This window comes from Mustela lutreola, chromosome 11, assembly GCF_030435805.1.
Source record: "Mustela lutreola isolate mMusLut2 chromosome 11, mMusLut2.pri, whole genome shotgun sequence".
Taxonomy (NCBI): Eukaryota; Metazoa; Chordata; class Mammalia; order Carnivora; family Mustelidae; genus Mustela; species Mustela lutreola.
Genome location: NC_081300.1, coordinates 35,665,041 through 35,690,727, shown reverse-complemented (window position 1 = coordinate 35,690,727; position 25,687 = coordinate 35,665,041). Strand labels below are relative to the sequence as shown.

Genomic DNA, 25,687 nt, shown 5'->3' with positions numbered 1-25,687 from the left:
AAATATATATATATATATATATATATATATATATATATATATATATATAATTAATACCACAAGAAACAAGAGGTGTTGGTGAGAATGTGGAATACTGGTAGTGGGAATCCAAACTGGTATAGCCACTGGGGAAAACAGTATGGAGGTTCCCTGAAAAGTTAAAAATGGAACTAGCCTACAATCCAGCAATCACACTATTGGATATTTACCCAAATAATTAAAAAAAACACAAAAAACAAAAAACACTAATTCAAAGGGATACATAAACCCCCACATTTATATAGCAGTATTATTTACAATAGTCATGATAAGACAGCAGCCCAAGTGTCCATCGATTGACGAATGGATAAAGATACAGGATGTGTGTGTGTGTGTGTATATGAATCTATCTATCTATCTATCTATATATGAATATAGGTAGACACTATTAAGTCATAAAAAAGAATGAAATCTTTCTATTTGCAATGACATGGATGGAGCTAGAACATATCATAACAAAATAAGTGAGTCAGAGAAAGACAAATACCATATGATTTCACTCATATGTGGAATTTAAGAAACAAAACAGATGATCCAAGGAGGAAAAAAAAGAGAAAGACAAATCAAGAAAAAGATTCTTAATTATAAAAAACCAGAGGGGAGGGGGATGGGAGGATGAGTGAAATAGATGATGATTAAGAAGTGCACTTGTGATAAGCATTGAGTGATGTATACAAGTGCTGAATCACTATACTGTACACCTGAAACTAATAAAACTGTATGTTCACTAAATGAAATTAAGATAAAAACTTAAAAAATTACTTTAAATGTAAATCAACTAAATGTTCCAATCAAAAGACATACAGCAGCTGGATAGATTCAAAACCAACAACAACAAGACTCCTGTATATGCTGCCTATAGGAGTCTCATTTCAGACCTAAGGACACACATGGACTGAAAATGAAGGGATGGTAAAAGATATTCCATTTAAATGGAAATGAAAATAAAAGCTGGGGTATCAATACTTGAATCAAAGAAAATAGACTTTAAAACAGAGATTGTAAAAAGAGAAAAAGAAGATTACATAATGATAAAGATCCAACAAGATACAACTGCAAATATCTATGTGCCCAACATGGGAGAACTTAATCATGTAAAGGAAATATTAACAGACCTAAAGGGAAAAATAGACAGTAATACAATATTAGGGGGTTTTAACACCCTCACATGCATCAGTGGATATATCAGCCAGAAAGAAAATCAATAGAACAGTGGCCTTAAATGACACATTAGACCAGATGGACTTAATAGATACATACAGAACATTCCATCTAAAAACAGAGGATACACATGCTTTTTAAGTGCACATGAAACATTCTTCAGGACAAATCACATGTTAGGCCACAAAAACCAATCTCAAAAATTTGGGAAGACTAAAATCATATCAAGCATCTTTTAAAACAACTATGATATAAAACTAGAAATCAGTTATAAGGAAAACACAAACACATGGAAGGCCAAACACCCCTATAGTACACAACCAACAAAGAACTCAAAAAGGAAATCAAAAAATACTTTGTAACTAATAAAAATGAAAACACAACATTCCAAAATACATGAGATGTAGCAAAAACTGATGTAAGAAGGAAGCTTATGATGATGGAGACCTAACTCAAGAAACAAGAAAAAATCTCAAATAAACAGTCTAACTTTATACCTAAAGGAAGTGGAAAAAGAACAAATGAAGGTCAAATATAGTAGAAGGAAGAAAGTAATAAAGACTGGATCTAAAATTAATGAAATAGTCTAAAAAAGAAAAAAATTATAAAGATAACTGAAACCTATACCTCATTCTTTGAAAGGATAAATTGATATACCTTTAGTGAGAATCATCAAAGGAAAATAGAGGGACCAAATTTAAAAAATGAAAGAGAAATTACAGCTGAAACCACAGAAATACAAAGGATTACAAAATATTACCATAAACAATTACATGCCAGCAAATTGGACAATCTAGAAGAAATGGATATATTCCTAGAAACATAAAATCTTCCAAGAGTGAATCCGGAAGATAGAGAAAAACTCAGCAGTAACCAGTAATAAAATTGAATCAGTAATAAAAAGCCTCACTGCAAACAAAACTCCAGAACCAGATGGCAGGTGAATGCTACCAAACAGTTAAAGGAGAGTTAATACCCAATACCTACACTTCTCAAACTATTTCAAAAAAGTTAGAAGAGGCAAGAACAGTTCCTAATTCATTGTACAAGACCCTGACACCCAAACCAGATAAATTTCCTAATGAACACAGACACAAAAATCTTTGACAAAAGATGGCAAACTGAATTCAATGATACATTTAAAGGATCATATGCCATGATCATGTGGGATTTATTCCAGGGATGAAAGGGTAGTTTGATATCCATAAATCAACCAAAGTGTTATACCATGTTAACAAAATGAAGGATAAAACTCATATGATCATCTCAGAAGATGCAAAAGAAGAGCCTGACAAAATTCAACATTCATTTATGATAAAAACTCTCAAGAAAGTGGGTATAGAGGAAACACACCTCAACATAATTATGCTCATGTATAACCCAGAGCAAGCATCACACTAATAGTAAAATGCTGAAATCTTTTCCTCTAAACTCAGGAATGAGTCAAGAATCCCTGCTCTTGACACTTTTGTTCAACATAGTACTTGAAATCCAACAACAAAAGAAATAAAAAGCATCTAAAGTTGATAAGAAATATGTAAAACTGAACTATTTGCAGATGACATGATACTGTCTACACCAAACTTTAAAGACTGCCCCCCAAAACCATTAGACATGATAAATAAATTCAGTGAAGTTGCAAGGTACAAAATTAAGATAAAGGAATTTCAATACACTACTACCAATCAGGAAGAGAAATTTAAAAAACAATCCCATATGCAATTACATCAAAAAGAATACCTAAAAATAAACAAAGGAGGTGAATGACCCATACTCTGAAAACTATCTAACACTGATTAAAATAACTGAAGATGACAGAAGTAAATGGAAAGATACCATGCTAATGGATCAGAAAATTAGTATTGCTAAAATGTCCAAATGATGCAAAGAAATCTACAGATTTGATACAATTTCTATAAAAATACCAATGGGATTTTTCACAGAACTAAAACAAACAATCCTAAAATCTGTATGGAACCACAAAAGACCCCAAATAACCAAAGCAATCTTGAGAAATAACAAAGTGGGAGGTATCACACTCCCGGAGTGCAAACTATACAAAAAGCTATAGTAATCCAAACCATAGGATACTGGCACAAAAGCAGACACACAGACCAATAGAACGAGAATAGAGAGCCCAGAAACAGACCCATACCTGTATGGGTCTACAACAAAGGTGGAAAGAATACACAATGGGGAGAAGAGTCTCTTCAACAAATGCTGCTGGGAAAACTGGACAGCCACATGCAAAACAATGGAACTGAACCACTTTCTCACACCATCCACAGAATTTACCTCAAAATGGATTAAAGACTTAAATGTAAGACCCGAAACTGTAAGAGTCTTAAAAGAAAACACATGGAAACTCTTGGACATTGGTCTCAGCCACAATATTTTGGATCTATTTCCTCAGACAAGAGCAATAAAACAAAAATAAACAAAATAGGACTACATCAAACTAAAAAAATGAACAGCAAAGGAAAACATCAACAAAAAGAAAAGGGAGATAATATTTGCAAATGATATATCCAGTAAGGGGTTAATATCCCAAATCCATAAATTTTGGATATTACATACATACAATTGAACCCCAAAAAGCCCCAAATAATTCAATTAAAAGTAAATACAGTGGAGCATTATTCAGCCATAGGAAAGAATGAAATCTTACCATTTGCAACAAAATAGATAGACCTAAAGGGAAATTATACTAAGTGAAATAAATCAGAGAAAAACAAATACCATATGATTTCATTTATATATGGAATCTAAAAAATAAAAGAAAATGAACAAAACAAAATAGAAACAGACTCATAAATGCAGAGAACAAATTGGTAATTGCCAGAGAGGAGGGGAGTAAGGAATGGAAAAAATAGGTAAAAGGTATAGAGGTACAACTTATAGGTATAACAAATAAATCATAAGGATGCACAGGACATTAGGGAATACAGTCAATAATACTGTAGCAACTTTGTATAACGACAGATGGTAAAGAGAACTTATCGTGGTGATCATCTCATAATATATATGAATTTCAAATCATTACATTACACACCTAAAACTAATACAATACTGTATGTCAACTATTAAAGAAAAAAAAGACATAGTGGTTAACTGGATTTAAAAACAAGCCCAACTGTATGCTGCCTACATGAGACTAAATTCAGCTTTAAGGACACACAGAGATTCCAAGTGAAGGGATGGAAACAAACATTTCATGCAAACAGAAATAATAAAAACAGAGGTAGCTTTACCTGTTATCAGCAAGGTAAATATACTTTCAGACAAAGACTGGACTAGGAAACAAAGTTTTAAGACAAAGACTGTACTAGGAAACAACACGAGGATATTTATGCACCAAATATAGGAGCACTTAAATATATAAATCAAATTATTAGTAAGTCTAAAGGGAGAAACAGACACCAATACAATAATAATAGGAGTCTTCAATACCCACTTTCATCAATGAATAGATTATCCAGATAGCAAATCAATAGACACTGGACTTAAATGAACATTAGACCAGATGAACTTAATAGACACAGAACATTACATCCACAAGCAGAATACACATTTTTCTCAAGCGCACATGGAACATTCTTCAGGACAGATCATATTTTAGGCCCCAAAACAAGTCTTAATAAATTTAAAAAGACAGAAATCCTATCAAATATCTTTCTAATCACAATGGTATGAAGCTAAAAATCAATTAGATAAAAACTGGAAAGTTCACAAATATGCAGAAATTAAACAACTTGCTCAGAACCACCAATGGCTCAAAAAAGAAATAAAAAGAGAAATAAAAAATATCTTGTGACAAATGAAAATGGAAATACAACATGCCCAAATGTAGGAATTTAGCAAAAGTAGGTCTATGAGGGAGGTTATAATGAGAAAAGCCTATATAAGAAATAAAAAAGACCTATAATAAGCAATCTAAATTTACATCTCAAGAACTAGAAAAAGATGAACTAAGCCAAAATTAAGAAAAGGAAGGAAATAGCAGATTAGAGCAAAAATAAATGAAATAAAGAATAAGAGGATGACAGAAAATATCAGTGAAACTAAGAGCTTCTTAAAAAAAAAAAAAGATAAACCTTTAGCTAGAATTCCCAAGACAAAAAGAGGACTCATATCAGAAATGAAAAAGAAGACATTATAAGAGATACCACAGAAATACAAAGGATGAGAAAAACTAATGCAAGTAATTATATACCAACAAACTGGAAAACCTAGAATGGACAAATTCCTAGAAACATTCAACCTACTAAGACTGAATCATGAAGAAACAGAAAATCTAAACTGGCAAATTACTATTAAGGAGATTGAATCTGTAACCAAAACCTCCAAACAAAAGTCTGGGACTAGATGGCTTCATAACTGAATTCTACCAAACATTTAAACAATTATTAATACAACTCCTTCTCAAACAATTCCAAACTCATTTTATGAGGCTGGCATTACTTTACAACCAAAACTAGACACAGGCACTATAAGAAAAGAAAATCACAGGCCAATAATCCTGCTGAACATAGATGCAAAAATTCTCAACCAAGTATTAGCAAACCAAAACCAACAATACATAAAAGGGTCACACACTATGATCAAGCAGGATTATTCCAGACATGAAAGGATCGTTCAATGTTGAAAAATTAATGTGATACATCACATTAACAAAATTAAGTATAAAAATCATATGATCATCTCAGTAGTTTCAGAAAAAGCATTTGACAAAATTCAATATATATTTATAATAAAAACTTTCAACAAAGTGAGTAGGGAGAGAACATACCTCAACATAATGAATGGAATATAATTCAGCCATAAAAAGAATGAAATCTTGCCATTTGTGACAACGTGGCTGCATTTCAATGGCATTATGCTATGTGAAAAAATCAGACAAATACTGCATGACTTCACTCACGTGTGGAATCTAAACAAACAAGCAAACTCCTAGCTTGGTGAGGCGTGGGCAAAAATGAGTCAAAAAGGACAAATTTCCTGTTATAAATAAGTCGGGGGATATAAAATACAGCAAGGGGACTGCAGTTGACAATATTGTACTGCGTATTTGAGAAGTTGCTAGGAGTGTTAATCTTAAGAATTCTCATTATAAGAAAAGTAAAACAGAAGTATGTGTGGTGATGCAAGTTATGGTATGATTATGATAATCATTATGTGTGTGGATATATATATCAATTATTACATATATATCTCTCTCAAACTATTATGTTCTACCTCTAAAACTAACACAATAATGTATGTCAATTATATCTCACTAACATTTAAAACAAAAACAACTCTGTTAGAGAGGGTGAGTCTACAGGACAGTCACCAGTTGGATCTCTGTTTTGCCTTATCAGATAAGACAGTGTAGGTACCTGCTTGGTTTGGACAATGCCTCCAGGCAGAGAGGTTAGCTGGAGAAAAACCTAAAGGAGCAGCTGAGGAGGAAGATTAGAAGGAACAACGTTTGAGAGGAAAATCTGGGCAAAGTTCTGATGATATTGAAGGAAAACGATCACTGCCATAAATTCCAGACCCATGCTCCTAAATTACCTTCCGAAACAAATTATTGGATAAATGAGAATATCTTCAAAGAGTATAGACTTCTAGAACATTTAATGAAATAAACCTAAGAGTTCTGAAAGTTCTTAGAAAGTAAAAATGTACAACAGGACATGAACAACTGTCTCATATGGATAGCAAATCATCCAATCTGGTAACGGAAAAGAATAAAGAAATAGTTTAGTATCCTTTCAAGAGGTCCCAGGAGCACACCCTCAAGTTCCAAGTAACTCACATCTGTGCACATGCCTGATTGTCTTCTCTAGCCAATGAAGCCCCTGGAGCAGACAGAAGAACAGGTTCTTCACTTCCTTTCCTGAACCCTTCGGGCTGGATTTTTATCATGGTTATATAGACAGAAGGGGAACGTATCAGTAACTTCACCCAAAACTTTTGGCTTATTGGACCCCCTGTGAGATGAGATACTGAACACTGCTCTAGATCGAATTGCTGGTCAGTTCTAGGCAGGCAATGCACACAAGTTAGAACCTAGCAGGACAATCTGAGTTTACTTTCCAATTCTGCCATTAGCTCAGTGACTATGAGGCCACCCGAACTCTCTGAATCCAGGCTCAAGAATAATCTCTAACACAGTCTAAAAAACCACCGGAGGCAGGAGAGGGTGTGAGCTTGGCAGGTAATTAAGATTTTAGAACAGCATCTTCAAGAAACATAGGTGAGAAGAAAACTTCAAACTTGCACGTGATTTTAAGCAGCGTTTTAAAATTACTATATTCCCAATAGCTGTCATTTTAATGAAATGGGTTATTCATTTTCCTGATCTATGAATGAAAATACACATTGTGATCAATTTTGTTTGATCTTTTGCCATCTAGTTCCCAATTTCACAGATGTGCAACCTAAAGCCGTCTTAGACTTCTCAGCTTATTTATTTTCCTACCTAGTAAGTTGCCTGGATTTGCTCCTAGTGCCTCCTGAATGGCACATCCTATGTGCTCTCAGAGAGAAAAAGTGTGTATACAGAGTGACTTTCTCCAATCCCCAGAACCCTAGCACAGGAAGCCTACAACTTTCAGTGTTCTGACAAAATCCTTGTTCCTTCTGTCACCAGCTAAGTCCAGCATCTACTCTGAGATTGTTGGTCCCTAGTGCCACCTAGTGGTGGAGTGTGAAAACAATGGTCTATCCTTTCTAACCTGGATTCCATGAAGTCCTAGTTGAGAAGAGCTAAGGTGGCATTGGTCATCTTTTAAGTTAAGCTGCAGAATTCCAGTAGCAATGATTGTAACATTTATTATGGTATTTATTTTACTCAAAGAAGAAATTCTGATATTATTTTATGACATCACAGAAAAAATTATTTAGGATTCATAAACACAGAACAAAAATCAGTGAAATAAAATTTTCATACATTGAAATATTAATATAAACATACAAAATATCACAGAGACCAAGTTCATGAAAATCTTAAGCCTGCATTGTCACTCTTATAAAAATTACTGTGGGCCCTGGTTCTGCTGTTTCCTGGCTGCAGACCTCACCACAGGGCACCCCAGACTGTGGCTGGTCCTCCAGGGTTTCATTCCCTTCCTTCAGAGTGGGGCGCTCAGAGTACACTTTAAGGTGGCTCCTCTACCCTGGCAAGTGACTTGGAGTTACTGACAATTTAATTTCTCTCTTGTCCAATCGGAAAGAGAGTGCTCTTCTGTAGGTAAGAATTTGCCAATTTCAGAGGGCTTCTCCCTACCAGGTTCACGCTGTCTTTATTTTGTGGGGCATGGGGAAGATAAGCAGAAAGTGAATTAAAGAGGGAGTATCAGGCTTGGAAGGAGGATTTGGGGAGAAAGTCAAGAAGGGAGAATCTAACTGCTGACGAGTTTCTGAAATAATAAGGTGGCATCAACATGATACAGCAATCTCTGTAGCCCAATGCTGATTCTGTCACAGAGATCCCAATTTTTGTTTTTCTTTTCTTCTAAAGCAGCTAACAATAGCTTCCTTAAGCTATGCTAGACAGAGGCCACCACAAACTGTATGACTGCTGCATACACTCTGGTATTTTGGGAGCTATCAGCTTCATTTCCAGAAAACCTTCCTGAGCACTGCCTGAGCCTGGAGGGAATGGCTAAGAGCTGTCCACTTTCCCCTGCTTCCCCCACCACTCCCTCCTTTTCAGAGGGCACTGGACTGAGGAAGCGGGCTGGGCAGAAGATGTAGGGTCAGGTAGGCAAAGGGGCTACGGCACAGAAATTCACATTTCTGAAAGTGCTTGTCCATGCTGGGCAGGCTCTCCACGTGCCGCATTTGCAACCACAGCAGAGGAGGAACTTCCCAGGATGCCCACTGCACTAAAATCAAACTGGAAACTGAAGCGGTGAGGACAGCTCCCTCTACCAAAACTCTTCTCAGGGAGGATGTCCCATGTAGTAAAAGGAAAACATGGATGGGCTGTGAAGGCCTAGTGAGAGACCTCCACGAGAATTCTCAAACACATCCTCAAACTCCCACCTAAAAAGTGGGGGGGCTAGTTAACTGGAACCTTTGTCTTGGTGGTGGCCTTCCAACAGCAATGCCCCTGGCTTAACTAGTCAAAAGGTTTCTACATCTGGGGGAATTTGTGGGAGAAACCCTGGCCGCTGCAGCCTCCTTGATTCTGAGACATTGGCTGTGCAGCCTGATTCTTGGGGCCAAAATTAAAGAATGCTTATGGAAATGAAGGTGGGTCACCTCAGGAAAGTTCTATATTCTTTCTGACCTTTGTATTTTATCTATTTCACTCATTTAGTAAAGATAAAAAAAATTTTTTTTAAGTGTTATGGAATAAATACCATACTGGGCACTAAGAACCAAAAGGAATGGAGCTAGGTTCAGAGAAGGCTGTGGCATGAATTACTTACTTAAATCCATCTTCTTCCTTGACAGAACCCTAATTTTGTCTGAGATGGCAATGTGCCCAGTTCATTACTTGTTTTTAGGCCCTCCTCTACAATAAGTGCAGGACATTCAAATGTAAATCCAAGTCCAATGAGTGGGGGTGGCTTTAGAAAAACTTCTGTTCCCCTGTTAAAACGTGACAGATACAGCTGGCAACTTCCCTTACTTCTTCCTGCCCTGAGCTTGCAGGTGACAGGTGGGGCTATAGCAGTCATTTGGCCCCTTAAAAGACAAGGCTGAGGGGCACGTGGGTGGCTCAGTCATTAAGCATCACCTTTGGCTCAGGTCAAGATCCCAGGGTCCTGGAATTGAGCCCCGCATCAGGCTCCCTGCTCTGAAGGAAGCCTGCTTCTCCCTCTCCCACTCCCCCTGCTTGTGTTCCCTCTCTCGCTGCCCCTCTCTCTGTCAAATAAACAAATAAAATAAAATTTTAAATTAAAAAAAAAAAAAAAAGACAAGGCTGAGAGAATTAGTGATAATGGCTTAACAGGTTAGGGCTGATGAAACTACTGCAACTGTCCACCTCAGGTCTTATTATGCAAGAAATATTCATTCCTATTTGTTTAAGCTATTCTTAGTTTAATATTATATTTCCTTGAGCCAAACACATTTCTAATTTCTACAGAGACAAATATGTATCTTGTAAGTGTGGAAATAACGGGGTAGAGGGTGGTGCCACAGACTCCAAGGAGAGAGCAGGGCAGAGAAGGGAGTGGTGGACAGAATTGCAGGAGATGCCACGTGAGACAAAGATGGATTCAGCAGTGACGTGGTCCCCAGTGATTTGCGGCAGCGGTGTCCACGGAATGGCAGTAGAGAAAGAGAGGCTGTAGAAGGATGAAGACTAACTGGGAGGTGAAGGAAGAGGCTGATAACTTCGACCAGGGGTTAGCAAACCATGGCCCCCTGAATATCTCCACCCTGCCACTGTTTTTGCAAATGTTTTCTGGGGACCCTGTCACGCCCATACATTTCAGCACTTCCCGTGCCTGCTTTCAGTGCTACCATGGCAGAGATGACTGGCTAAGGGAGAATATAGCCCCTGAACCCAAAACATTACTCTCTGATCTTTAAAAAAAAAAAAAAGTGCACTGACGCTTGATTTAGACCATTTTTCCACATGCTTGGCTGTGCAAACAAAGGCACAAATGGCCAAGTAGCTAGAGGAAAACCCAAGGTTACAGGTTTTGTTTTTAATTTTAAAGAGATGAGGAGACCTTCTAGAATGGATGCCAGTGGAGCAGCAAGAAGCAAAGCCCTGGAGAGGGAGGGACTGAGCTGTGGAGAACACAGAAGGGCTCCCAGAGCAGAGCAGGAGCACGAGGTGAAGGGCTCCCTGGTGACAAAGTGTCACGGGCTGCTCCCTCCCACCAGGAAGGCTTATAGTAGATTCAGAGCAGGGCATGTGAAGGACAGATCTGCAAGAAGGTTCAGAACCCACTCTCTGTAGACTGTAGGAAAAGTGAGCCTACAAAGAGAGGAGATATTCTGCCAAATCATTTGGTCTCTGTAGGCCATAGTTTCACCATCAGTAAATTGAATTTTTATCTGGGGATTGGAAAGTCTAACCAATCAAGAATTGTGAAGCTCTCTGCCAACTATGAAATGCCACTGAAATACTTAATAATAGGACTCTCCTGACACCAGGATGCTGTGAGTGTGAGGAGGCAGATGCTGTCATCGTGCCTGAAAGTTGAAAAGCTCCGTACAGATATTGGGTCTTATGAACTACCATCATCACAAGAGGCAGGCAGCATGCACGCTGTACATGACTCAGACAACTACACCAACCAGGCAGACTGGAAGTGCTTTATAAGGAATAGAAACGGGGGAAACACATGAACATGGAAAGAAGTGGTTCTCTTATTCCTCCAACCTGAGGAGACTGCAGCAGGTATATGGTCACTTAAGTTTTAGTTTTTAGCCTTTTCTTCCCGTGTTTTCCCCAAAGAATCACAAAATATTAGAACTGGATGAGTCCATTCAGTAATACTGATTTCAAACCACTTCTTTCATGGACGATGAACAGGAGACCCAAAGAAGATGTATCATCTAGCGATGGGCCTAGAGCTGCCGAAAGACTTCTTCCTACTCCATCCAGACTGTTCTCCTCGCATTGGTGCGGCCCCAGCCTTACTCCCCTATCTTATCTCAGTGGGCTTCCCCAGGAGCCACATCTGTCCTGAGGGGCAGGGCAGCAGTAGCGGCCTCTTCTGGGAGGACCTCTATCACCCTGGTGTACTGAGCAGCTGTGGACAGCAGGTGTCCCACATGGTAACTGGGCCCTGGCTGGGGTGTTCTCTAAGCAGAAAAGTCTTTAAGGCCAGTTTTCTAGAGAAGTGGGAATCATCAGCCCCTGGAGACCTTCCTGCTCCTCTGGGATAGGCACTTCCTGGGGCAGACACAAGTCAGGGAGCCCTACCAAGCCTGCTCCTGTGCAATCACACTCTTCAGGAACCACCTGGGTAAGTACTGGGGTAAGGGAGTTTCAGATGGGCTCAAAGATTCTGCCCTCCACTGCTTAAGTGACAAAAGTAGGTACCAACAAATAACACATAAAATTCTACCTCTATTTTGAATGAAAACCTTACTCTATTTCTAGATATGTCTCCTCAGGCAAGGGAAACAAAAGCAAAAATAAAGTGTTGAGACTATGCCAACATAAAAAGTTTTTGCACAGCAAAGGAAACCATCAATAAGATGAAAGGCAGCCTACTGAATGGGAGAACATAGTCACAAATGGTGTATGAAATAAGGGGTTAATATCTGAAATGTATATAATACTTTTATTTTAAAGATTTTATTTATTTATTTAACAGAGAGAGAGAGATCACAAATAGGCAGAGAGGAGGAAGCAGGCTCCCTGCTGAGCAGAGAGCCCGATACAGGGCTCGATCCCAGGACCCTGGGATCGTGACCTGAGCAGAAGGCAGAGGCTTTAACCTGCTGAGCCACCCAGGCACCCAGTGAAATTTATATAATACTTCTACAATTTAACACCAAAAACTCTCAAATAATCCAAATTAAAAATGAGCAAAGAACCCGAATTTTTCCGAAGACACACAGATGGCCAGGAGACACATGAAAAGATGTTCAATATCACTTATCATCAGAGGAATGCAAATCAAACCGTGATGACAGATATCCACTGTACAGCCTTCAGAATGGCTCAAATCAAAAAGAGAAGAAACAAGTATTGGTGAGGATGTGGAGGAAAAAAAAAAGCCTCTTTGCACTATTGGTAGGAATGTAAATTGGTGAAGCCATTGAGAGAAACAGTATGGAGACTTCTCAACAAATTAAAAATAGAACTACCTTATGATCTAGTAATTCCAGAACTGGGTAATTCCAGAACCCCACCCCCCACCAAAATGAAAACACTATTTCAAAAACACACAGGTATCTCTAAGTTTCTTGCAACATTATTTGCAATAGCCAAGATATGGAAACCAAGATGAATAAAGGAAATGTACTATATATGTACAATGGAATACTATTCAGCCATACAAAAGAATGAAAAAAAATACAATCTTGTCATTTGCAACAACATGCACAGACCTACAGGATATTATACTAAATGAAATAAGCCAGAAAGAAGAAGATAAATACCACATCATTACACTTAAATGGGGAATCTAAAAAAATAAGCAAAGAAAAAGTAGAAACAGACCCCAAAGTGCAAAGAACTGATGGTTGCTGGAGGCAGAGGATGTGCAAAAGTGGTTAAGGGGAAGGGGAAAGTACAGGATGAAATGAAATGAATAAGTCACGGGGATAAAAGGCACAGCTTAAGAAATACTGTCAATGGTACTGTTATAGCCCTGTATGGTGACGGATGGTAGCTACATGTGTGGTGAGCAAAGCATACTGTGTAAACTTGTCAAATCACTACGTTGAATACCTGAAACTAATGTACATCGAAAGTCAACTATGCTTCAGTAAAAAAAAAAAAAAAAAAGAAAAGAAAAGAAAGGAAAGGAAAAGAAAAGAAAAAATTATTACAAAAACCTGTTCTTAATAAGTCCCTTTCAAAATTGGAAAAAATAGCTCTGCAGAAAAAGGTACGTATTAGTAAATTTGACATACATTTCAGGAAGTCCATGAACCACTTCCCATTATGGACTCTTCAGGGGTCCCAATAGCACACTACTCATTGGTCACCCTCCATCTACCCACACAACTAAAAGTGTACTAACAGTGATTGTCTCTAAGTGGTGAAGTCCTATAGGACTTTTCATTTTTTATTTTTTTTTGTGTATTTTCCACATTTTCTGTAGTGACCAGGTTTTATCTAGCATAATCAAAAAAAAAGTGTGAAAAACTGAGTCTTAAAACAAAAGTACACAGTCCAATCTCCTTCTATTGTCTTCATCCACACATTAGCTTTTTTGTATCCCACAAGCCTCCAAAAAGCTCAACCAAGGAACCACTCAAGTGAATTTCTGTTACTGATCCTAATACTATCTGTGCTTTAATTAAGTGTGGGATATCACCAGTAAAGGACTCAATGGGAAATTCCAAATCAATGTATCTTATTATTCTGGGTGCTTTCACAGAAATTTCTGCAACTGAGTATGCCTGAAGAAAATGCTGCATTGATGGTTTCAGTAAGCTAAAAATCTCTCTCACACTTACCCTTTACTTCTTTCAGATCTCCAATGGCGATTAAACAAGTGCTATCACCACCTTCCCCTAAACGTCAGTCTCAGCTGAAGAGAGCCTGATAAAGATGCATCTCAAGAAGGCAGATTAGATCTGTATGAGATCAGAGGCACATTCCAGCCCTAAAAACCAGGCATGGAAGGGAGGCTCCAAATGAATAAACTACAAGTTCAATGAGGACAAATGAATAAAGTCATCTTAGAGAGTTCTGGGGGAATATCTAGTGTAAGACACAAGGAAGACTATGCCTCAGAAGTTACTTCATTAAATAAGATACATGATATGATACACCCTTAATGGTGTTCCACCCAGGATAAGGCATTCCTACCCTCTCATCCTCCCACCCAGGTCTATGAACTCTGCTTTCCAAGCCAGGAATCTTCCCCTCTTAGGCAGATAGGAAAATACTACCATCTCGCTCTCACAAAAGCAGCTCTCCCTAAAGGATCAGAGGACCGTAACAAGGCCAGCAAAGCCAGGCTGGCATAGCTGCACCAGAAGCAGGCTCTGTCCAATCAGTGAGTAAGAAGTCAAGAGATATACACTGTTCTAGAATCCTCTTTTCTATTATGAACTGTGAATGGAAATGAGGGTGTGAGCTAAGACAGCCCATGAGGAGCTGGAGTGGTGGCTGAGCTGAGGTCCAGGAGATAAACCTGAACTACCAATTACTGAGCTGCCCGAGAAAGTGCTGCTGGTTCCACCCAGGGAGGGTGAGCCCTGCTGGCAAATCCTGAACCTGCACACATACTGTGCTGTGACCAGGAGGAGGCTGCCACAGTGCTGGCCTCCATTACGGGGACAGCCTGGCAGAGCGGACATGGCATGTGCTTAGAGGCAGGTAACTCTGCGTTTGAATTCAGGCTCCACCACTTGGTAGCTATGTGAACCAGGACAAATTCTTTCACCTTCCTGAGCCTCAGTTTCTTCATCTATAACATGAAGGTATCAATACCTATCATGCAGGGTTACTATATGGATTAACTAAAATAAATTAAATGACACATGTTAACAGGTACTCATTAAACGGCAGGGTAATTTTTTGCCCTGTTGTCAAATCCATTTGCTACTCCTCAGACAAAGTGATTTTTCCAAAGCAGAAATCTGACCTTCCTAGTTCCCTACTTAAAACATTTCAATGGTTCTCCTTTGCTCTCATAATAAAGAGCAAACACCTCCTCTGAGTGCAAAGGGGAGACCAAAGTGGCAGTACGAAGGTTGGAATCACAAAAGGAATAAAAATGGATTTTGCTATAAAAAATATCAAAGAACTCACAAAAGGGATATAAAATAACATATCAAAAATGGGGAAGAGAGGAGAAAAGAATGGGTTTGAACTGAAACGATCAACTTCAAACATAATGCTATATGCAGGAGAGGTTATATGCAAACCTAATGGCAATCATATAAAAAAACCACTGATAAATATGCAAAATATAAAGACAAAGAAATCCAAATATACCATTAAAGAAAATCAGCAAAATATCAAAGACAAGAAAGGATCTGAGAAAATCTTCAGAAACAAACACAAGTAATAAAGTAGCAATAAATATGTATCTATCAATAATTACTTTGAATGTAAATGGACTAAATGCTCCCATCAAAAGATAAAGGGTGACAGAGTGGATAAAAACGCAAGACCCATCTATATGCTACCCACAAGAGACTCATTTTATTTTTTTAAAGATTTTATTTATTCTTGCGAGAGAGAGAGAGAGAGAGAGAGAGAATTTGCAGTGGGAAGGGGCAGAGTGAGAAGCAGACTCCCCACCGAGCAGGGAGTTCAATGCAGGACTCAGTTCCAGGACCCCGGGATCATGACCTGAGCCCAAGGCAAACACTAAACCTACTGAGCCATCCAGGCGCTCCATATAAGAAACTCATTTTAGACACCTGCAGATTGAGAATGAGGGGATGGAGAAACATCTATCACAGAAGCGCATGTCAAAAAAAAAAAAAAAAAAAAGCAGGAGTAGTAATACTTATATTGGACAAAATTTACTTTAAAACAAAGACTGTAACAAAAGATAAAAAAAGACACTATACCATAATAAAGGTAACATTCCAACAAGATATAACAATTATAAATGTTTAGGCACCCAACATAGAACACCCAAATACATAAAACAGCTAATAACAAACATATAATAATGCTATTAGGGGACTTTAATACCTCACTTATATCAATGGATAGATCATGTAAACAGAAATCAACAAGAAAACAGTGGGTTTGAATGACACTCCAACAGATAGATTTAACAAATATATTCAGAACATTCCATTCTAAAACACCAAAATACACATTCTTCTCAAGTGCACACAAAACATTCTCCAGAACAGGTCACCTATTAGCCTACAAACCTCAATGAATTCAAGAAGATGGAAATCAGGGGCACCTGTGTGGCTCAGTCGGTTAAGCATCTGCCTTTAGCTTGGCTCATGATCTCGTGTCCTGGTATTAAGCCCTGTGTGGTGGGCTCCGCTCCCTGCTCAGCAGAGAGTCTGCTTCTCCCTCTCCTCTGCCCCTCCACACCCCTGCTTGTGCTTTCTCTCTCTCATCTCTCAAATACATAAAATCTTAAAAACAGAAATCGAAATCATATCATGCAGATCTTCTGACCACAGTGCTATGAAATGAGAAGTCAGCCACAAGAAAAAATCTGGAAGGACCACACACACACACAGAAGTTAAATAATATGCTATTAAACAATGAATAGGTCAACCAGGAAATCAAAGAAGAAATCAAACAAGAAATCAAAAAAGTAAGCGGAAACAAATGAAAATGAAAATACAATGGTCCGAAACCTCTGGGATACAGCAAAAGTGGTTCTAAGACAGAAGTTTATAGCAAAACAGGCCTACCTCAAGAAGAAAAATCTCAAACAACCTAACCTGATACCTAAATGAGACTGGAAAAGAATAAAAAACAAAGCCTAAGAGGAGCAGAAGGAAGAAAATAATAACCCTAGAGCAGAAATAAGTGATATAGACACCAAGATAACAACAACAACAAACAATAAAGCAGATCAATAAAACCAGGAGCTGCTTCTTTGAAAAAAAAAAAAAAAATCAATAAAATTGACAATCCTCTGGCCAGACTTATCAGGAAAAAAAGAAAAAGAATTCAAATAAATCAAAAATGAGAGAGAAGAAATAACACCACAGAAATACAAACAACCATAACAGAATATTATGAAAAACTATATGCCAACAAATTGGATAACCTAGAAGAAAATGGATAAATTCCTAGAACATATAAACTCCTAAAATGGAAACAGGAAGAAATAGAAAATCTGAACAGACCAATAACAAGCGAAGAAATTGAATGCTAAAAACACTCCCCAGAAGTCCAGGGCCAGAGGGTTTCATAGGTGAATTCTACAAACATTTAAAGAGTTAATACTCTTCTCAAACAACAGAAAGAGAAGGAAAATTTCCAAATTCATTCCTTAAGGCCAGCAGTACCCTGCTATCAAAACAAGATAAAGACATAACTAAAAAAGAGACATACAGGCCAATCTCCTGGATGAACATAGATGCAAAAATCCTCAAGAAAATACTAGCAAACCAAATCCAACAATACATTAAAAAAAACACAAAAAACAAAACCCAAAACAATCCTGTTTCCAATTGCACTAAAAATAATAAGATACCTAGAAATAAACCTAGCCAACAAGGTGAAAAACTAGTGCTCAGAAAACTATAAAACACTGATGAAAGAGGGGTGCCTGGGTGGCTCAGTTGGTTCAGTGTGTGACTCCTGATTTCAGCCCCAGTCATGATTTCGGAGTCCTGGGATTAAGGACTCTGTGCCCAGCAGGGACTTGGCTTGAGGATTCTCCCTCTCCCTCTGCCCCTGCCCCAGCTTGCAGGCTCTCTCTCTCTTTAAAAACAAAAACAAAAACACTGATGAAAGAAGTTGAAGACAATGCATATGGGAAAACATTCCATTCTCATGGACTGGAGGAACAAATCTTGTTAAAAATATCTATGCTAGAAGAAGGGGCCGGCCTTCGAGCAACAGCGATGCAAGATGGCAGCCACCATGGGCTCGGGAGTAAAAGTCCCTCGCAATTTTCGACTGTTGGAAGAACTGGAAGAAGGCCAGAAAGGAGTAGGAGATGGCACAGTTTGCTAGCGTCTAGAAGATGACGAAGACATGACACTTACAAGATGGACAGGGATGATAATTGGGCCTCCAAGAACAATTTATGAAAACCAAATATACAGCCTTAAAATAGAATGTGGACCTAAGTACCCAGAAGCACCCCCCTTTGTAAGATTTGTAACAAAAATTAATATGGGGCGCCTGGGTGGCTCAGTGGGTTAAGCCGCTGCCTTCGGCTCAGGTCATGATCTCAGGGTCCTGGGATCGAGTCCTGCATCAGGCTCTCTGCTCAGCAGGGAGCCTGCTTCCTCCTCTCTTTCTCTCTGACTGCCTCTCTGCCTACTTGTGATGTCTCTCTGTCAAATAAATAAAAAATATTTAAAAAAAATTAATATGAATGTTAATAGTTCTAATGGAATGGTGGACCCAAGAGCCATATCAGTGCTAGTAAAATGGCAGAATTCATATAGCATCAAAGTTGTCTTGCAAGAGCTCCGGCGCCTAATGATGTCTAAAGAAAACATAAAACTCCCTCAGCTGCCTGAAGGACAGTGTTATAGCAATTAATCAAAAAGAGAATTCACAGGCCCTCCCCCCTCCCCCATTCGATTTAAGCAGTCATTTTCCACAGTAGTACATTTTCTAGATACGTCTTGTAGACCTCAACGTACTGGAAAGGAAGCTTCCATTCAAAGGCAATTTATCTTAAGATACCGTAAACGTTACTAATTTTTTGTCCATTTGAAATATATAAGTTGTGCTATAAAAAAAAAATCTATGCTACCCAAAGCAATCTACACATTTAATATAATCCTGATCAAAATATGAACAGCATTTTTCACAGAACTGTGAACAAACAATTTGTGCCATGCCACAAAGAACCCAAATAGCCAAAGCAGGTTTGAAAAAGCAAAGCAAAGCTGGAGGCATCATAATTCTGGACTTCAAGTTATATTATCAAGTTGCAGTAATCAAAACAGTATGATGCTGGCATGAAAAAAGACAAAGAGATCAATACAAATGGAATAGGAAACCCAAAAATAAACCCACAATTATATGGTCCCTCTTTGACAAAGCAGGAAATATTACATCCAATGTGAAAAAGACAGTCTCTTCAACAAATGATGTTGGGAAAACTGGACAATGATGTGCAAAAGAAAAAAAAAGAACCACTTTCTTATACTGTACACAAAAATAAATTCAAAATGGACTAAGGACCTAAATGTGAAACCTGAAGCTATAAAAATCCTAGAAAAGAACACAGGCAGTAACTTCTTTGACATCAGCCAAAGCAACTTTTTTCTAGATATGTCTCCTGAAGGGAAATAAAAGCAAAAATAAATTTTGTGTTGGGACTATATAAAAATAAAAAACTTCTGCACAGCAAAGAAAACAACAAAAGACAAGCTACAGAATGGGAGAAAGTATTTGCAAATAACATATCTGATAAAGGGTTAGTATCCCAAATATAGAAAGCATTTATCAAACTCAACATCCAAAAATCAAATAATACAATTATAAAATGAGTAAAAGATGTTTTTCCAAAGAAAACATACAGGTGGCCAACAGACACATGAAAAGATCCTCATCAACACTTGCCATCAGGGAAATGCAAATCAAAACTACAATGAGATACCATCTCACACCTGTAAGAATGGCTAAAATCAACAACACAGAAACAACAGGTGGTGGTGGTTGGCAAGGATATGGAGAAAAAGGAACCCCTTTGCACTTTGGTGGGAATGCAAAACAGTGCAGCCACTGTGGAAGACAGTTCGGGAGGTTCCTCAAAAAGATAAAACTAGAACTAGCCTATAAACCAGCAATCACAGTATTGGGTATTTACCCAAAGAAGACAAAAACAGTAATTCAAAGAGATACATACACCCCCACATTTATATAATAGCATTATTTACAATAGGAAGCAGCCCAAGTTTCTATCTATAGATAAAAGGATAAACAAGATGTGGCATATACATACAATGGAATATTAGCCATAAAAAAGAATGATATCTTCCCATTTGCAAGGACATGGATGGAGTTAGAGTGTATTATGCTTAAGTGAAATAAGTCAGGGAAAGACAAATATCGTACAATTTCATTCATATGTGGAATTTAAGAAACAAAACAAATGATCAAAGGAAGAAAAGAGAGAGACAAATCAAGAAACAGATTCTTAATTATAGAGAAAAAACTGATGATTACCAGAGGGGAAGGGGTGGGTTAAATAGGTGATGGGATTAAGGAGTGCACTTGTGATGAGCACAGGGTAATGTATGAAAGTGTTAAATTACTATATTGTACACCTGAAACTGATATAGCACTGTACATTAACTAAAAGCTTAGAGGCACCTGGGTGGCTCAGTTGATTAAGTGTCCAACTCTTGATCTCAGCTCAAGTCATGAACTCAGGGTTGTGAGATCGAGCTCCATGTACTTAAGATTCTCTCTTCCTCTGCTCCCCCCTCTCCAAACCCCCACAAAAGAACAGTGCTGGTCCTTGCCAACCGCTCTCCCTTGCTCTCCTGTGCACCAGCCACAGGGACCTGCTTTATGCTCTTGGAAAATTTAATCCTTATCATTTCAAAGCCTTTACACAGGTTGAAAGCCCACTTCCCAGATACCATCTACCTGGTTAACAGCTTCTCCTAATCTCTTTGGGAAAAATCTTTAACCTCCAGAGTAGGTCAAGCTTCCTGACAATGCTGTTTGCCTGCTTCTCTCACAGAGCTAAATCTGCTTGTTAATTATACTCATAACGATCTATGCTATGTCTTAGTAACATTAAGAGATAAGGAACTGGTTTTTGATTATCACTGAATCCCCAGGAATCAACACCAATCATAATGCCTGGTTCCATTTTAGAAACTTAAAACTTGTACTGAATAAATAGATACAAATTCAGAGAGGAGGCGTTGGGGAAGCAGTAGCTATTAATCTGGTTAGTACTTCTCAGTAACACCCACATTCTGCCCAGCATGCTTATTAATACTAAATTTTTCCTTCCTTGCTGGATTTTTAGCTCTGTTGCATAAAACTCTGAAGTTCCACTGCCTCCAAATGACAGTGGGGCTCAGAGGAGATGCTCCAGGCTGGGGAAATGGTATGGAATTGAAGGGAATGCCCAAATAGAGAGAGAGAGAAGGGTGAACTCTACCCTAAAGGCAGCTGTGGCCTGAGGTAAGAACAAGCTTCCTGCCCTAATTTTTCCTTCTTAGGAAGGTTGAGAGTTGAGCTCTCTTTGTAGGGATGTGAGGATTCAAAAGGGCAACACTCACTTGTTCCCATGAAGAAATCATATGACGTTCAGCAGGTGGTTTCTCTATGATAGTCACCTCTGTCACACCTGGGGAAGATTCTGGAAGAGGAAAAGAAAGTCTGTAAAATTTCAGTGGAAGTGCTCTAACATATTTCAATACTAGAGGCTGATTGTTGAGGAGTACCTAGGAGTATCAGATTCCTTTGAGTAGCCTTTATTATCCCTGTGATAAGAAACAGGAAGAACTGTCAGTCCTTCAAAGGCGCTCAGTCCCACAACCTAGGACCAGCGATCAACGTGGTAGAAAGAACATCAGAACACCTACTGCACTCAGTCACTGTTCTCGGTACTTCAGCTGTTGAACAAAAATCAGAGATTCTACATTCCTAGTGATTTTGTACCTCAGCTTCTCACTTACAATATGGTCAGAAGAAATAAAGAATAGCACCTTAATAAACTTCTACAAGATACAAAACTTGTTTGCTAGTTTTTCTTCTAAACAAAACCCATCTGTACTCTATGGGATCCCAGATGTATAGTATAGGCTAACACTATGAAAACTGGATTCCATCCAGAAATATAGTGAAAACAAAATAAATCATTTCTCTCAAGTCTTGAAAGCAGAAAAAGGTCTCCTAATAACCTCTTTGTGGAGCTATGCTCTAGCATTCATTCTGAGGTAAAAAAGAAGCCACCTGACTTGGAACAGACTTTAATACCTCCTCCTACATTCTCTAGTTGTCTGTTTACCCACACTCAGGATTTTAGAACCCTTAATCTAAGACATATACTCTGCTATGGGTTGAACTGTGTCCCTCACAAAAAATATACGTTGACGTCCTAACTGCCGTTCCTCAGAATAGGACTTGATTTGGAAAGGTCATTGAACATAGAATTCACTAAGATGAGGTCACAGTGGAGTAGGGTGGTCCCAAATCCGATATGACTGGTGTCCTTATGAAAAGAATGCTTTGTGGAGAGACAGAGGGAAGAGGGCCACATGAAGATGGAGAAGTGGAGTAACAGATCTGTGATACAAGGAATGTTAAAGACTGCTGGCAAACCACTAGAAGTTAGAAAAGAGGCAAGGCAGGTTCTTCTCTTCCAGGTTTCAGAATAAGAGTGACGAGGCCAACCCTTTGGTCTGAGGCTTTTGGCCTCTAGGACTGTGAGAATAAGTCTGTTGTTCTAAGGCACCTGGTTTGTGGTATATACTATGGAGAACTAGCACAAAGCCTATCCACTTTTCTCCCTGCGATACTGCATAGATTATTCCCATTGTCACATTGTTTTAGGCCACGGTCACTGCAAGTGTAGGTATAATCGAAGCCAGGAACTCTCTGTGCTCTGATCCATCCTCAGCCATACCCACACAGGACTTTCTTCAGACCCAGACTTGCTTCCTATCTGATCTAGAGGGTTTTCCTTGTGGTCTGGAGGACAAGGCCCTTCTCGGTCTGGTCTTAACTTCTTCCACCCTGTAGTCCAAACCCTCTGTTCCAGATGTGTCAGTTTCCTCATTGTCTCCACCTCTGGGCCCTCCCTCCAGAACGAAATCTGTACTTAACCTCTGACTATGCTGTATTCCTTTCCTATTATACACACCCAAACGTGTCCACCTACCCAAGCCCTACCCATACTTCAAGGCTATGCTAAGGTTCCACTGACTCCATGAAACCATTTCAGATGACTCTAGTTCATCATGATCTCTGCTTCTCCCAATATCTGAACCCATCACATGCAAGCCTGGAGCCACATATGTTTAAGCTTTTTTTTTTTTTAAAAGATTATATTTGAGAGGGAGGGAGACAGAGAGGGACCACATGCACAAGCAGGGGGAAGGGCAGAGGGAGAAGCAGACTCCTCACTGAAGAGGGAGCCCGATGTGGGACTCCATCTCGGACCTGTCCCAGGATCCTGGGATCATGACCTGAGCCAAAGGCAGACAGTTAACCGACTGAGCCACCGAGGTGGCTTTTTAAAAATATTTTATTTATTTAAGAGAGAGACAGAGAGTGAGTGAGAGAGCGCACATATGTTTATACTTAATTACATTCTATTTTGAACCATATTTTGGTTATTTACGATAATACTGAAAACAGGTAATGTATTGAAAAGAATTTTTAAAATCTCTAAAGATAAGGCAGACAGTTCTCATCCAATTTAATGTATAAAATGGTTCCTGAACCCAACCCCTCCAATATTTTTGTGAGGGGGCTTCCCCATGGCAACAAGCAGTTCTCAGATATCCTGGTGTCCTACAAGGAAACAGCATCAGATACCACAGGGTGTGGGTTCAGTCTAGAAGACTGCCACCCTCCCCACCTCAGACACCAGGGATGAGTCCAGTTTTATTCCTCCGCTTCCTCACCGACCTGCTACAGACTGGGGCTTCTCAAGACCCCCTCTCTCCTTGTACTTCACACACCAGTCAACAGCCCAGACAATCACCTATACTTCTCACTAACTGGCTGTAAGTCAGGAGGTTCCTAAGACTCCCTCCTCAGATTCCATTTATTTGCCAGAAGGGCTCACAGAATTCAGAGAAATATTTTACTTATTAGATTACTGGTTTATTATAAAAAAATATAACCTAGGAACAGCCAGATGGAAGAGATGCTTAGGACAAGGTATGTGGGGAGGGGCACGGAGCTTCCTTTCCCCCTCTAGGCAGGCTACTTTCCCCACATCTCCATGTGTTTACCAACCTGGAAGTTTCTGGGTTTTTATGAAGGCTTCATTACATAGACACAATCAATTAAATCATCAGCCAGTGAGGACTGATTCAACCTTCAGACCCTCTTCCCTTCCCAAAGGTCAGGGAATGGGACTAAAAATACCAATCCTCTCATCACATGGTTGGATCTTGGGGCAATCAGCCCTCATCCTTTAGTGCTTTCCAAAACTCACCTCATTAACGTAATGAAAGATCTTTACCACTCTCAAAACTTGGGAAATTCCAGGGTTTGGGGAGCTGTAAGTCAGGAACTGCAGACTAAGACAAAATACACATTTTTTGTCCTGAACATCCATGCCCTAAACGACATGGGTTTGAACTGCATGGGTCCACTTGAACACCTATTTTTTTCAATACAGTACCATTAAATATATTTTTTTCTTATGATTTTCTTAATGACATTTTCTTATAGAAAACATAAAACATACAAAATAATGTGTTAATCACCTTGGTTATTGGTAAGATTTCCAGTTGACTGTAAGCTATTAGTTATTATACAGATTCTCTATTGCAATGTTGGTGTGGGATGGGGAGAGCAATCAGCAGCTTAATCAAGCTTTGTCAAGGGTCAGCTGTCATCTGAGTGAGCAAATATATATTTCTTATAAATCAGAATATCATAGTGTGGTTCACTGATTCTGTAATCATGTTAGTGTCCTTTCTATGCATCATAAATTTCCTCCAAGTTGTCACAAAGTTCCGATCCTGAGACATAGCTGAGACAATAGCAACATCCCAATACAGGAGGCTAAGAATTCTGAACTCCACATATTCTACTCTTGCTTTAGGCATTCACTAGTGTGACTGTTAGATGAGTCTTCACCTTTCTTACCATTCAGAGAGACAATAATTATAATATTTGCCTTGAAAAGTGAAACAGAAGCTGCAAAGGTAAAGGTGCTCTAGAAGAGCAAAAAGTATCATATACATAATTTTTTTTTTCTGCCTTCTGTTCAATGTCCTTTTAAAGATATTGGGAACCATGGTACCATGGTGGAAAAATACCATGTGCTTCAAGCCGTTAGACCTGGGCTAAGCCCTTGCGATGCCCTTGACTAGTTAGGATAGAAGATGCTGTCCATCCCCTCAGAGGTGGTGACATTTGGCAATGCTCCACCAAAGCTAAGACAGTGAAAAGGAAATGTTATTATTCACATTTTATAGCAAGGACATTGAGGCTGAGAGACTAGGCCACTCCAAGGGGTGAGGCTTACTCCAAGTATGGGTCTAATTAAGAGTTTATGTGCAATATTCTTTGTG

The 25,687-nt window shown here is 38.8% G+C and overlaps 1 protein-coding gene across 3 annotated transcripts in view; it reads right to left on the bottom strand.

Annotated features, from left to right (window-relative positions):
• The window catches only part of TPGS2 (tubulin polyglutamylase complex subunit 2), a 63,036-nt gene that overhangs the window by 32,603 nt on the left and 4,746 nt on the right, over window positions 1-25,687 (bottom strand). For 2 of the 3 annotated variants that reach the window (XM_059140335.1, XM_059140336.1), the window contains exon 2: window positions 21,710-21,789. In XM_059140335.1, the coding sequence (XP_058996318.1) occupies window positions 21,710-21,789 (80 nt within the window). Of the gene's footprint in view, window positions 1-14,733; window positions 14,831-21,709; window positions 21,790-25,687 lie in introns of those variants that run through there. The other variant, XM_059140337.1, reaches the window with a different exon arrangement.